General features: G+C 41.2%; 1 protein-coding gene across 1 annotated transcript; it reads right to left on the bottom strand.

Annotated features, from left to right (window-relative positions):
• Nucleotides 1-5,275: 5,275 nt before the first annotated feature.
• LOC143891866 (uncharacterized) lies at nt 5,276-7,580 on the bottom strand. The gene is made up of 2 exons (XM_077396371.1): nt 5,796-7,580; nt 5,276-5,296 (listed from the first exon to the last, which is right to left on the bottom strand). The coding sequence occupies exons 1-2, from the start codon at nt 7,578-7,580 to the stop codon at nt 5,276-5,278; spliced, it is 1,806 nt and encodes a 601-aa protein (XP_077252486.1).
• Between the last annotated feature and the right edge of the window lie 6,674 nt (nt 7,581-14,254).

Below are 14,254 nucleotides of genomic sequence, written 5' to 3'. Positions count from 1 at the left end.
TGCTGCGCATCACCCTTGAGGGGATACAAATTCATCATTTTTTTTATCACCCCAGCCTTGGGAGGAATATTAACCACACAGAACTCTGGAATTTGACCTTGACTCGACATAGAAAAAGACTTGGACAACCAGCAAATGAGAACTTCGACGGGCACAATGACTTAAACTCTAAGAGAGACTGAATCTGCTTCTTAGTCTGATAAGTATTTTTAAAATGGTACAGTCTACCACTCTTAAAATCTTTTGAAAACCGTATTTAAAGGTGTTTCATTCCTTTTTCCGGTATTTCCATCATGGTTATTATTCCCTTGGATTGCTTAGTCTTAACTCCCTTAGCCTTGAGAGTGTCAGAAGAATTTCTGTCGGTGCTTACTCAGACTTTGAAGTAGTGCCGCCGAAGAAATGAAAGTCTTGCTGGCTTTCAGAGGTTCTGTCATTTATGAAGTCACTGCCATGACCAAATTGCCTTTTCAGGTTTTCGATTTGGCGGACCGCATGCCTTAATTTTTGCCTAAGCCGCCCTTTCAGGTTTTCAGCTTAGCGGGCAAATGACCCTAACTTTTGCCTAGACCGCCCTTGCGGGTTTTCAGTCTAGCGGGTCTAAGACTCCATTATTTTTTTTTATTTTCTTTCTGTTTCTCTACAAACCTGGGCCTAAGTACACCAGAAGGACTTTTAGGTAGGCTTGGGTTCAAACAGGTTAACATTTGGTAAGTTTTCATGTATTTGACCGAATCTGGCCCTCCAGACTGCCTACGTATCCCCAAAGAAATGAGAATCAGGTCCGCGTAGTTCGTCCATTTGGGTTTCAAAATTTGTTTATTTTGTTCTTTCTTTCCTTCTTTTTTTTTTAAGGATTTGAAAGGTTTGAAGGATTTGACCGAACCCGAATTAATCAGGCTACCTACGTACCCTGTAGAGAGGGATCAGGTCATGACGTAGTTCAGGCTATTATCTTTTATGACGCAAGTCATAAAAGATGCCCCTGGTTTGAGTTTATCAAAGAATGAAAGTTTTTTTTTTTTTAGGCTCAAAGTGTTTGCAAATGATTTTTGACTTTGAGGTTGTTGGCTTTTAAGCTCTGATCGATCAAAGACGACCTCCTGGTGTATCTAAGCATAGTACTTTTTTAGTTGGTCCAGGTTTGTAGGTTCTGTTAATTTTTCTCCATTTTCATTGAGGAGTCTTACGGCTTTTCCAGGCAGGACTTCATCAACAATGTAAGGACCAGACCAATTTGGCCTGAACTTCCCTCTGGGATCAAACACCGGTGCCCTGTAAGACTTCAAGACGAGATCTCCTGGTTTCAGGTCTCGGACCTTGACTTTCTTGTTAAAGGCTCTTTCAATTCTTCTCTGATACCCTTGGATGTGATACAAGGCTCTCAGCCTCTTTTCATCAATCATCTGCAATTCCTGATGTCTGGCTTTGGCCCACTCAGACTCTGGCAGATTTGCTTCCATCATAACTCTTAGAGACGGGATTCTCACTTCAACAGGGAAGACTGCTTCCATTCCATACACTAGAGAGTATGGAGTTACACCTGTAGAAGATCTGATCGATGTCCTGTAAGCCCACAAAGCAAAAGGAAGCTTGTTCGACCAGTCCTTATAAGTCTCGGTCATCTTACTGATTATGACCTTGATATTCTTATTCGCTGCTTCTACAGCCCCGTTTGTCTGCGGTCTGTAAGGAGATGACTTATGATGCTTGATTTTAAACTCTTCGCACAAGTGCACTACCTCTTTCTTGAAATGAGATCCATTATCAGAAATCAATTCATGAGGTACTCCATATCTGCAAATGATATTCGCACGGATGAACTTCGCAACTGTATTGGAAGTTATGGAAGCATATGAAGCAGCTTCTATCCATTTCGTGAAATAATCAATGGCCACCAAGATGTACTCGTGCCCACTTGACGATTTGGGATAGACTTTGCCAATGATATCAATTCCCCATACTGAGAATGGCCATGGCGAGGTCATAGAATGCAGCTCTGACGGAGGCACATGAATAAGATTCGCATAGACTTGGCATTTATGACATTTCTTCACGAATGCGAAACAATCTGTTTCCATTGAGGGCCAATAGAAACCAAGTCTAAGGATTTTCCTTGACAGCATCTTACCATTCATGTGAGGACCACAAACACCTTCATGTGTTTGCTCTATGAGCTCTGCAGCCTGATCTTCATCAACACACAGAAGCTGAATACCGTCAAATGACCTTCTGTACAACTCTTCACCACAAATGATGAAGTTGGCAGCGAACTTCTGAAGAGTTTTCCTCTCTTTGCTGGAAGCTTCAGGCGGATGCCCCTTGCCTGAAATGAAATTTCTGATATCTGTATACCATGGTTTTCCATCTGGACACCTGGCAGATATTTCAATGGCATTCACATGTGCTGGAGCCCATTGCAACCTTACAGCTAAAGGTTGAACCTCCATTGTAGCAGAAATGTCCAACATTGATGCCAGAGTAGCCAGAGCATCAGCAAAGTGATTTCTTGTCCTCGACAGATGAGTGAAGGTGACATTCCTGAACTTTTTGACCAGAGATTCGAGATAAGTATGATATGAGATCAACTTCGCCTCTTTTGTCTTCCAATCCCCATTTATTTGACAAATGATCAGGATTGAATCTCCAAATACATCGATGTCTTGAATTCGCAAAGCCAAAGCTGCCTCAAGTCCTGCGATGCATGCTTCATATTCTGCCATATTATTGGTGCATTCAAACTGCAACTTGATGGATAACGGAATGTACTCCTTCTTTGGAGATACCAAAACAGCCCCTATTCCTTGACCATGATTATTGACAGCTCCGTCAAAGTACATAAGCCACTTGGAACTCGGAGTTTCTTCTTCAATGTCCATAATCTCTTCATCAGGAAAATCAGCCTTCAGAAAAGCATTCTCTTCAATAGGAGCATCAGCCAGCTGTTCAGCAATGACCCGTCCCTTAATTGATTTCTGAGTGACATAAGTGATGTCAAACTCAGACAACAATAGCAACCATCTGGCTGTTCTTCCAGTAAGAGCAGGTTTTTCGAACAAATATTTCAACGGATCCATCCGTGAGAGCAAAAATATCTTGTTCGACAGAAGATAATGTCTAAGCCTTTGAGTCGCCCAGACCAATGCTAAACACGTCTTTTCCAAGACAGTGTACTTGATTTCATACTCCAACATTTTCTTACTGATGTAGTAAATGGACTTTTCTTTCTTAGACCCTGCCTCCTGCTGAGCAAGCATACAACCCATTGCTGTATCTGTGATGGACAAATACATCAACAGTGGTTGACCAGGAATGACTGGGGATAAGACAGGAGGCAAAGACAAGCACTGCTTGACCTTTTCAAACGCTTCCTGACATTCTTCATTCCATTTCTTGGAGGAATTCTTTTTTAATAACTTGAAGATGGGTTCACACGTCATAGTTAAATGAGATATGAATCTCCTCAAGTATTGCACTTTGCCAAGAAATCCACGAATCTGCTTTTCTGTTTTTGGTGGTTGCATTTCTTGGATAGCCTTGATCTTCTGAGGGTCCACTTCGATTCCTCTTTCACTAACCATGAATCCAAGCAACTTCCCTGACGTGACCCCAAATACACATTTATTAGGGTTCAAGCGAAGCTGAAACTTTCGGATTCGCTCAAAGAACTTTCTCAGAGCGACTGTGTGCTCTGGCCGAGTCCTGCCTTTGACAATCATGTCATCTACATAGACCTCGACTTCTTTGTGAATCATGTCATGAAGAAGAGTAGTCGCAGCTCTCTGATAGGTGGCACCAGCATTCTTGAGACCAAATGGCATCACTCTGTAGCAATACGTCCCCCACTGAGTAATGAATGCCGTCTTCATCATATCCTCAGGCGCCATTTTGATTTGATTATACCCTGAGAATCCATCCATAAAGGATAAGAGTGCATGTCCAGCGGTATTGTCAACCAAGAGATCAATGTTCGGAAGCGGAAAATCATCTTTCGGACTGGCCTTGTTCAAATCTCTGAAATCGACACACATCCTGACTTTTCCATCTTTCTTGGGCACAGGTACAATATTTGCAAGCCATTCAGGGTACTCAACTACTTCGATGAATTTCACTTCGAGTAGTTTCTTAACCTCGTCATGAACTTTCAACTCCCATTCTGTTTTAAGCTTCCGGAGTTTTTGCTTCTTAGGCTTGATGCCAGGGATTAGAGGTAATTTGTGTTGGACAATGTCCTCACTCAATCCTGGCATGTCGTCGTAAGACCAAGCAAAAACCTCCTTAAACTCTTTTAGCAAGGTGATTAATTCTTCACGCTCCTCAGGAGATAAAATTTTGCCAATTCGTATTTCCCGAATTAAGGTTTCATCACCTATATTTACGGTTTCAATTTCCTCTTCAAGTGGTTTAGCGCGGCGACTCTCCTCTTGTTGAATCATATGCTTGATTTCAAGGGGAGTTTCATCGGCTTCCTCATTAGAGGGGGAGTCTTGTTTGTTATTATTACTTACTTGACCAGGTTTAGAAGCAGAATCAGCAGAAGAGACAATTACAGGAATATAAGCAAAAGAATCTTTTATTTCATCAGAATCAATGATTACATCAGATGACTCGCCCACATCAGGCGTTACAGACTCTAAAACAGGATGAAAAAATAAGTCGACATCAGTATCGACACAACTAGAAACATGTACAGCCAAAGAATCAATGAATATGCCCTCAGACTCGGACTCAACGCTACCCAGGACAGACTTGTCACCTACTCCAGAGGTAGACCCGACTTCTACAGTACCTGCATCAAAAGAAAAGTTAGAAATGACAGACTCTGGGACGGACTCAGAAACTGATACATACTTTGAAATAACTGACTCTTTTGAAGGGACTGGAATGTACTGAGGGATTACTTGGGGTATAACCTGTGAGGTCCAGTTATCCAGAGGTCCCTCGGCTGGGGTGATATAGTCCTCTGGGTTCAGAAAAGGTGCATCTCTTCCAATCATAGCAATGACTGGTGCCTCAGTTTGAAACAAAGAATCTAGGAATTCTGGCTCAAAATTTTCAACCCAGTCTGAGTCTGGTTCCTCTGTCACTACTGCCTCTGCAATCTGCTTACTGAAAAAGTCTACTGGCAGCTCATCTGCGAAGAAGATCTCAAGTCCAGGCAGCTTGGTCCCATTCTCATCATACCATGGTTCTGAGAAACCATAATAAGGGCAATCAGCTCCCTCTTTTCGGAATCTACCATTCATGACTTTGCTGAAAGGTCCCATTGGAAACTCTAAACCTTTGCGGCGACATTCTGCCCATTTAAACATGTAAGCTCTCATTTCTTGCATCTCCTTGCGAGTCGGCTTGTATCCCAACCCAAATAATCCGTCAACCGCTTTCAACTCAGGCCGTTCAGTCGGACCCTGCATATTCTTCCCCAAACCTGCCCCTGGGAGATACCCAAATCGGCGCATCATCTTGACTACCCGAGTATTGGTGCTAGAGAGAAACATAATTTCTTCACTCATAGCCTCTTTCATGGTGATAGCCGAAACCTCCACTGAAAATCCTGTCAGACTGATATCTCTTGTGTTTTCAGTAACAAGCTCTTGAGATATTTGTCCGACTTCTGGCTCGGGATCTCCTTTAACTGTGATCACCCGATTGTTTCGAATGAATTTCAGTTTTTGATGAAGTGTGGAAGGGATAACTCCAACCTTGTGCAGCCAAGGTCGACCAAGCAATAGACAAAAAGAAGTCTTGATATCCAACACCTGAAATTCAATGTCAAAGGTTTCTCCTCCAATGACAATCTCAGTAGCCAAGGTTCCAATAACGTCCCTTCGGGTTCCATCATATGCCAGTATACCCTGCTCAGACGGAATGAAGTCTTCAGGCCCAAACCCCAGAGTAGTGGCAGTGCTCAAAGGACACACGTTCAAAGCTGACCCATTGTCTACCAGTACTTCAGATACTTTCTTCTGATTGCAAAGCAGGGTAATCTTGAGAGGACGAGTATGATCCTTTCCTTCTGAAGGCAAGTCCTCATCTGAGAAAGATAAGGCTTTTGAAGCCTTGGTCATGGCCACCAAACCGACCAGCTCGTCAGGAGTGATCTCAACTGATACCTGGGACGAGTTCAATTCACGAAGTACAACTTGTCTGTGCTTTGGCGATGCCATTAATAAACCCCAAATGGACACATTAGCTTGTGTCTTCTTAAGCTGATTCAACAAGTTATCTTCTTCTTCCTCAAGCCTCTGTTTCTGCCTCTGACTATCAACCCCTCTCGCAACTTCAGCGGGATTATCAACTCTGAGTTCAGCTGGCTTAAAGACTCGTCCACCCCGTGTGACGTGGCGGAGCTCATCACATTGATCGTTTAGGAGTAATAGATCTTCATCATCTATCTTAAGGATGTATGGGGTTTGTATCTCTTCTTCCTCATCATCACTCACCCTTAAGACGTACAGAGATTCGGATTCTTTCTCTTCATCCTCACACTGGAAAACATATGACTGGTTTGATGGCCCAGCCACATCAGGGTCGTTCCAGGATAAAACATACGGCCTTTCGGATTCTGCCAACTGATCTCCTTCTTCAAATTTCCAGACATAGGGTTCTTCGGATTCCACAGCACATATGAAGGAAGCCGGATCAATGATAGACTCCTCGGCGCAAATGACATTGACCGAGGATGGAGGCGGCATTGCATGCGTAGGAAGGGGGTTTCTAGTTACATTTGGTAACTCGATTGACAGTTCTTTCCTATCGATCATGTTCTGAATTTGGTGTTTCAAAGCTAAACACCTATCAGTAATATGGCCAGTGTTGCGATGATAATCACAGAACTGATCCTCTCTCCAAGATCTCGGCAATGGGTTGGGAGGAGGCTTAATGTCAGGCAGCTTGATCTTCCTGTCCTTCAACAGCTTCTTCAAAGCTACGGACAAAGAATATGGAAGGGGATCAAAATGACGAGGAGGCTTCTGCTCCATCGGCGGCCTTCTCACTTCAGTGACTACCCTGGGTGGGGGCCTGACATAATTGACATTATGTACTTCCTTTGGCGCCATCACAGGTCGCTTCCCTTCTCTGACATCAGACGGAATTCTTGATTTCAGGCCTTTAGCCAATGCATCTTCTATCTGAGTCCCAGTCTTAATGAGATGATTGAAATCGAGGAAATACTGAATAGCCATATGGTGATAATATTGTGGTGACAGATTTTTCACCACAATCTTGATTTGATCCTCATCTGACAGACGATGAGTCATTTGCGCGGCCTTCCTTCTCCACCTGCGGATGAAGGAAGTAAAAGTTTCATTATGGCCCTGTTTCAAAGCCTTCAAATCTCTCTTAGTCACGTCGATTCCCTCCTCCATGGAGAACTGCTCGACGAACCTATTTGCAATATTCTCTAGAGTTCGGATCTCCTCTGACTTTAAGCTCAAGAACCACTTTTTAGCCACTCCGACCAAAGATCTGGGAAATAATAGAGCAACTTGCTCCGGAGATAGACCATGCTGTTGTAAAAGCGGAAGAACTGACATTAGATGGCTTCGAGGACACCCGGTCCCATCGTATTTATCCATGTCCGGAACTTTGAATCTAGGAGGCAATGTGACTCCCGGATACAACATAAAATCGGCCATGTTCAACTTTTTCGGGCCTTGAAATTTTATGTTTTCCATCTCTTGGGCCAGCCTATCCATTCTGTTCGCCATCGCTCTGTCCTCATTGGCTCTATTCAGATTAGGATGACGATTCTCTTCTTCATACTGCTCATTATCAAGATCGTCTTCGACATTCAAGACCGCAGGCCCGGCCATTGCAGGAGGGGGAGGAGGTATAACTGATGGGTGCTGAGCTACATGTTCTCTGGAAGTAGACTCTCTGTCATTTTTCAAACGGGCTATCTCTTCATTCATATTATTCATCTGTTGAAGCATAGCCTTCATCATCTCACTCATCTCAGCTATAGCGTTTCCAGAGTCAGCCATCTGTGCAATAGGAAATTGGACAGGCGAAGGGATTTCCTGGAGATTGGAGAAAGGTAATGCAGGGGAGGTAAAAGAAATTGGTGAGGAAGAAAAACGACTCAGCCTGGAATCAGCGGACTGACGGGACCAGGTTGATTTTGAAACGAGGATTTTCTTAGGAGCAATGGCTGCTCAATCAAGAATCCTGATATGGAAATATAAACACTAGATTAAAATTTTGATAATCGAGATAAACTATTTTGATCAAATAATGACAAAAGAGACAAAAACACACTTTCATTAATAAAATTCGAATTGTGATTACAAAGGATGAAAAATATTAATCTCTAATCACAACTGGATAACAGACTCACAAAAATGAGAAATGCAAAAATCAGAATAACAAAACATGATACGGATCTTCAAGGTTCCTCAATCCGAACTCTTTTGCTTGCGGGCTTTTCCGATATTTCTCCACGTCGGAATTTGCGAGATAAACCTAACCTTCTTTCTACATTTTTGTTTCCCCAAGCAGCCACAATGGATCGGACGAGATCAGGAGTGAGATCTTCACAAAGAGGAGGGACTATGATTCCGGGAGGACACGGAATTCCCGTAATCTGGTGGAGAATTCGCATGGGTGCATAAAAGGAAGATTTCTCGGTACCCATGAGGTAAACAAATGAATGCGGGTAAGTGCATGTAAAAACATGGAAACATGAATGACTTACCCAGCGAAACTGACTCTCCTCTACATGTTGCAACCAATTGTGCCATTCATCGATGGACTGAGGTTGATGGACTATTGGTTTCCATGTATGGAAACTCTTCAGGGTATATGGATTTTGGTTTTGTCGCTGAAGAATTTGAAGTTTTTCACCAAGCCAGACATACAATAACTTGACACATCCATTGAAATTGTCCTTGATCTCTTGGGAAGCAATAAGATCTAGTCCCAAGAAGGTCTCTGCTAACATGGTAGGGATAGGATTCCTCCCCTCATTGATCTGATCTACCACTCCCAATAGTATCAAAGATGCGACATGAGAATTTCTGCGAAGAACATGACGTGCGAAGACCATAAAAATCAAAGCATTACGTCGGCAATCCTGAAAACGAGAGTTAGTAGGGTCGACGTTTTTCGAAAAAAGTTTAATAAGGTCTTGAATTTTTACGCACGTATCCGTTAAACATGGCAGAGAATCCACAGTCTCATTTTTGAATAGTTTACAAAACAGACCATGAGGAGATTCTATCATTGAAGGTTTGATCCAGAGTCCCTCAGATGGGAGCTCTAGCATGGTACACCAATCTTCAAATATGGGACAAAGTTCAAAACGGCCAAATCGGAAAACATGAAGAACAGGATCCCAAAGTCTAGCAGCTGCTTGGAGAAACTTCCAATTTATATCCCGACTGTTCAAATAGGTGAACGAATTGATGAAATGATCAGCCATATTTCTCTGCGACTGCTCACGCGGAAGAGCTTTAATGGTATCGGCTATCCAGTTGTCCAACAAAAGGTTTGCCATAATCAGACCTGACACAAAGATAGGACGAGATAATGAGGGAATGAAGATAACTTCGAATAAATAAAGAATAAAAATGAACTTAACGATCAAGCATAAGAAGGATATTATAGATGACATCGAATGTTCCACTACTGATCAAAGATGATCAGAAACTCAGAAACGAGACCACGGTCACAAAATGACAAAAGTAGATCATAGACCGGATCTAAATCTGGAAGATGGATGTCAAAATTGAACGATCAAAGAAATCAATAATAGAATATGACCATAAAGACAGCAGACAAACTGTCGATCATATCTAAAGACGAAAGAAGAAAAACAATCTGAATAATATATGACCCAGCTAAAGAATGGATAAATGAAGCTTCAATCTGAGGGATAAAAAACAAATGAATTTTATGATCACCGAGTCAAAGAATAAACCGTAGCTATGAGGGTGACAAGTAGAAGTCACTAGCTAGGTTTAGATCTGAGAGATGCATAGACATGACTGATTGATCCAAGTCAGAAATCTCTACTAGAAAGTAGGTCCTGATCTTATAATCAACAGATATAGGGACATAATCTCAATAAATAGAACAACAGAGAGGCCACGACCATGAGAGGGGCAAGTAAAAGCCACTGGTCGGGTCTAGATCTGAAAAATGGACTGACACAACTGATTAGATTAGACAAGGAAACCTTACTAAAGAGTAGGCCCTCAATCTGATAATCAATATATAGATATATACATATATATCCTAACCAGGGGCACCAGCCATAAATATAATCCCACAAAGTCAAGACACTTGACTCAAGACAGACATGTGAGTGTACTAGGACTGCGTTGTAGCCATATACGGTGAGCTACAATAATCAATGAATAGGACAAGGCTCCTAAATCTAGGCTCCAACATGTATAAGCAACACATGTTCGTCCTTATATGAATGCAATATATATATATATATATATAAGCACATGCAAATCCTAATTGGGTTCCACTAAATTAACAAATATATCCATGTACATAATATATGTAAAATGAAAGTAGAGCTCCGGACTCAATATATCAGGTACTATGCTTATGATCCATACTTAAAATGTATAACACAAGTACGCCTAGTGTTATACATAGTATGCTTCATTGCTCATCGGCTGCTGTAAACACAAGCTTGGTAATAGATACAACGGCACCATCTGGATAGTGATATCCCATGAGGTACGCATTATATCTATCCCATGGAGCTAATAATAAGAAAATCAATAAAAAATAAAATGATGTATGATGTGTATTGTGTGAATCCCTTGTTTTAAACACCCATCTGGTGCCCCTGGATTTTAAGCGATTGAATTCCCATTTATAATGATTTTAGCCCAAAATTCTTCAAAATTAGTAACAAATGGCATTTTAACAGAGTTAGGCAATATCTCGAAAGAGAAATCCCCAGCAGAGTCGCCAGCCTGTGGACCCCGATCCGAGAGAGGCGCAGCGGTGAGGGACGTGCCCCCACGTGCGAACAGTCTCTATGGATCATCCACGTGAATGGAGAGCTCTACCAAGGAACTCTCGAAAGAAAATGCCTCTCACAGCATGAGTGGCGATACAAAGGTGAGATACCTCTCGATTCGGGGACTAGCCCAGATTCGAGGCGTACCTTAAACAAAGAAGAGTCGCCATCCAAGGAAAAAAGCAAATGGGCCCTGGATCCCATACTATGCTCTGTTGCAACGGATAACCAGAGATATAAAATAAGGTTCGTGCCTGGTTACGAATTCGGAAGGTCTAAAGAGCACCTCATCCGCCCAAGTGCAAACACCTGGTCTCTTATGCCATTTACTTAATAATTTTGAAGAGTTTTGGACGAGAATCATATGAAATGGGAACACAAATCTCCGAGAAGACGTCTATCTAATCATGCATGTCTCGGAGGAATAATAAACACACATAAAAGAAATAAAAGTGTCACCTGAGAATAACTAGGTTATAAGTGACATACCTAATGGGTGTCTAAGTTCTGGTGTGCAAACACATGCATGACATACCAAAAAAGTATAAGGTCTGCGCAATAAAGTAAGAAAACACTGCAAAACATAGAAAATGACTCGATACCATACGACCCTAAGACTCTAATCTATACCTAGGCCCGAGTCTTTAGATGATCTGATGTTCATCCAATGAAGCCTACGTATCCTCGCCTCCACGAGAATCAAGGCAACGTAGTTCTTCGTACCTATTCTAAGCTATGATGCCTAAGACATCTAGACCTCTATCCTAGACTTGATCTAAAAAGACCAGACTAGTTTTTAAAACTTCTTGTGTGATTATTTAAATTCCAATGGATTGTAGATTTTAGGACACCCTATATGCCCTAACTAAATGCAGGTTAGCCCTAAGCTAATGCAGGTGGTTCCTATAATCTATGTGTAGCTAGGCTGTATATCCTAAGGAAAACAGTAGGATCTATCGCATCTTAGACCTAGTCATCAATTGGCGATGTGGATCGTCAACTGACCGGACGGAGGCGCTCCTATAACTCTAGGACAAACTCCTAACTCTAACACAAACACAAACAAACCACACAATACATCAAAGACAAACTCAAAACTCTAAAACTCTTTATCTAGGACAAACTACTAACTCTAGAGGAAGATCTTGTTGAAAACAAGGTTTTGAAGATTTTTGGTATTTTTTCTTAAAATGGGTAAATGATTTATTTACAAAGGTTTGGCTGGACCTGAGATAAGAATCTCAAGCTGCACTACGTACCTCGTGGAAGAGGATCAAGCCAACGTAGTTCGAAACGAACTCTCAAACTACGCTTCTAAAAGAAACACTCAACACTTTATATTTTTTTAAGGTTTTTTATATTTTTAAATGTTTTTGATATTTTTAAAGTTTTCAAATGTTTTTGGGTTTTAAATTTCTAATGTTTTTGGATTTTAAAGCTTTTCCAATGCTCAGGACCTTTAAATGTTTTCAATCTTCCAGGGAACACACAAGAACAACCACAAACTAGGGCAAAGCCCTAAATCCAAAGGGGAAACCCCGAACAAGAAACTAACGCCTCAAAGAGACGAACCACAACAAGAAACTGGCGTCTCAAAGAGACAAACCACAACAAGAAAGATAGTGCCCCAAGAACAGAGAAAATAATCTAAGATCCTAAGCAGGGAAGGCTCTATATGACTGAGTTAGTCTCTAATGGAAAAACTCCTAACTAATAACACTAGAGAGGAGGAACAAATGAGTCAGAGACTCTCTAATAACACTACCGAGTCAAAGACTCACTCTAAAAGAGGAGGCCACTCTAACATGAGGCTAGGTAAGCCTCCTAAAGGGGAAACTCTCTACATGAGACAAGGCTTGTCTCCGAGACACAAATGACGTAAAAAAGGAATAAAAGACCCTGTGCATATTTGGCAAAGGTAAAACACTCAGCCGGGCCGGACAGCTACCTAGCCCTAGGGTGCAACAAATGTGCAACCAGATACCCATATAGGATAGGGGTATGAAGCCAAGCCGAGTAGGGTGTTCTCCCAAAACCAAACGACGCACAAAGAGGAGGGTTAGAAAGAAAAATGAGATTGGGTGAGACTCTTAAACAAAAAGATAAGCTCCAAGAGAGGTGCTGATGAGACATGGCATGTCTCCTAAGGATAGACTCCCTAATGAGACAAAGCTTGTCTCTAAAGGATACAACTTTCTCTGTCTGAGACATAGCCTGTCTCCCTGAGAGGGCTCTAGAGAACTCTTTCATTGCCCTTGCAATGAATGGATTTCTAATTTCTAGGGGATACACACCATAAAGACTTGGACAAGTCTTTAAATAAATGAGAGGAGTGCTATTTGGACTAAGCGAGTCCCCTAAGGATGGGCTTAGGCTAGCGCCTTCATCGCCCTTGCAACGAGAGGGAATTCTAATATTAAAGAATTTTAACAGAAATCTATAAGACTGTGTTAGTCTATCATAGATTCCATTCTATTCTTATAAAAATAAATCAAGCGAAGAAGAATTTTTCAATAGAATAGCAATCATAAAAAAGGTAAACAATATTAATTAGTCCAGACCAGTCGCTGGATAGCCTAATAAAGTAAAAATAAACAATAGCAAACACTTCTATTCCCAACCACACACCACCCCAATATGGGGATGAAATCAGATGATGCTAAAGTAATCATCTGATATCATAATACACATGATAATATTTTCACATCCCGCCTTGAAATCAGACGGTACTCATGTCGATAATATCGAATAGAGTAGTCATCTGATCTCCTTCTTCCTATTTAAATAATTTATTTAAATAAAAAAAAATAAGTACATAATAATAAACTTGACAATGATGGACAGCAAGTAGTAAGCAATAGTTATATGCTTGAATTTATACAATAGACAGCAAGCTATATACCATAAAGGACAGCAGTTATATGCTTGAAATTATACAATAGACAGCAAGCTATATACCATAAAGGACAGCAGTTAAATGCTTGAAATTATACAATGAACAGCAAGCTAAATACCATAAAGGACAGCAGTTAAGTGCTTGAAATTATGCAATGGACAGCAAGCTATATACCATAAAGGACAACAGTTGTGTGCTTGAAATTATGCAATGGACAGCAAGTTATATACCATAAAGGACAGCAGTTGTGTGCTTGAAATTATGCAATGGACAGCAAGTTATATACCATAAAGGACAGCAATTGTGTGCTTGAAATTATACAATGGACAACACAACTATTGTGTACTTCTAAACAAATATACATCAAAATT

Source organism: Tasmannia lanceolata, unplaced genomic scaffold (genome assembly GCF_043159265.1).
Source record: "Tasmannia lanceolata isolate RefF3 unplaced genomic scaffold, GAP_Taslan_0.1 ptg000015l, whole genome shotgun sequence".
NCBI classification, from domain to species: domain Eukaryota; kingdom Viridiplantae; phylum Streptophyta; class Magnoliopsida; order Canellales; family Winteraceae; genus Tasmannia; species Tasmannia lanceolata.
The sequence above is the reverse complement of the archived record's forward strand: the minus strand, read 5'-3'. Positions and strand labels throughout refer to the sequence as shown.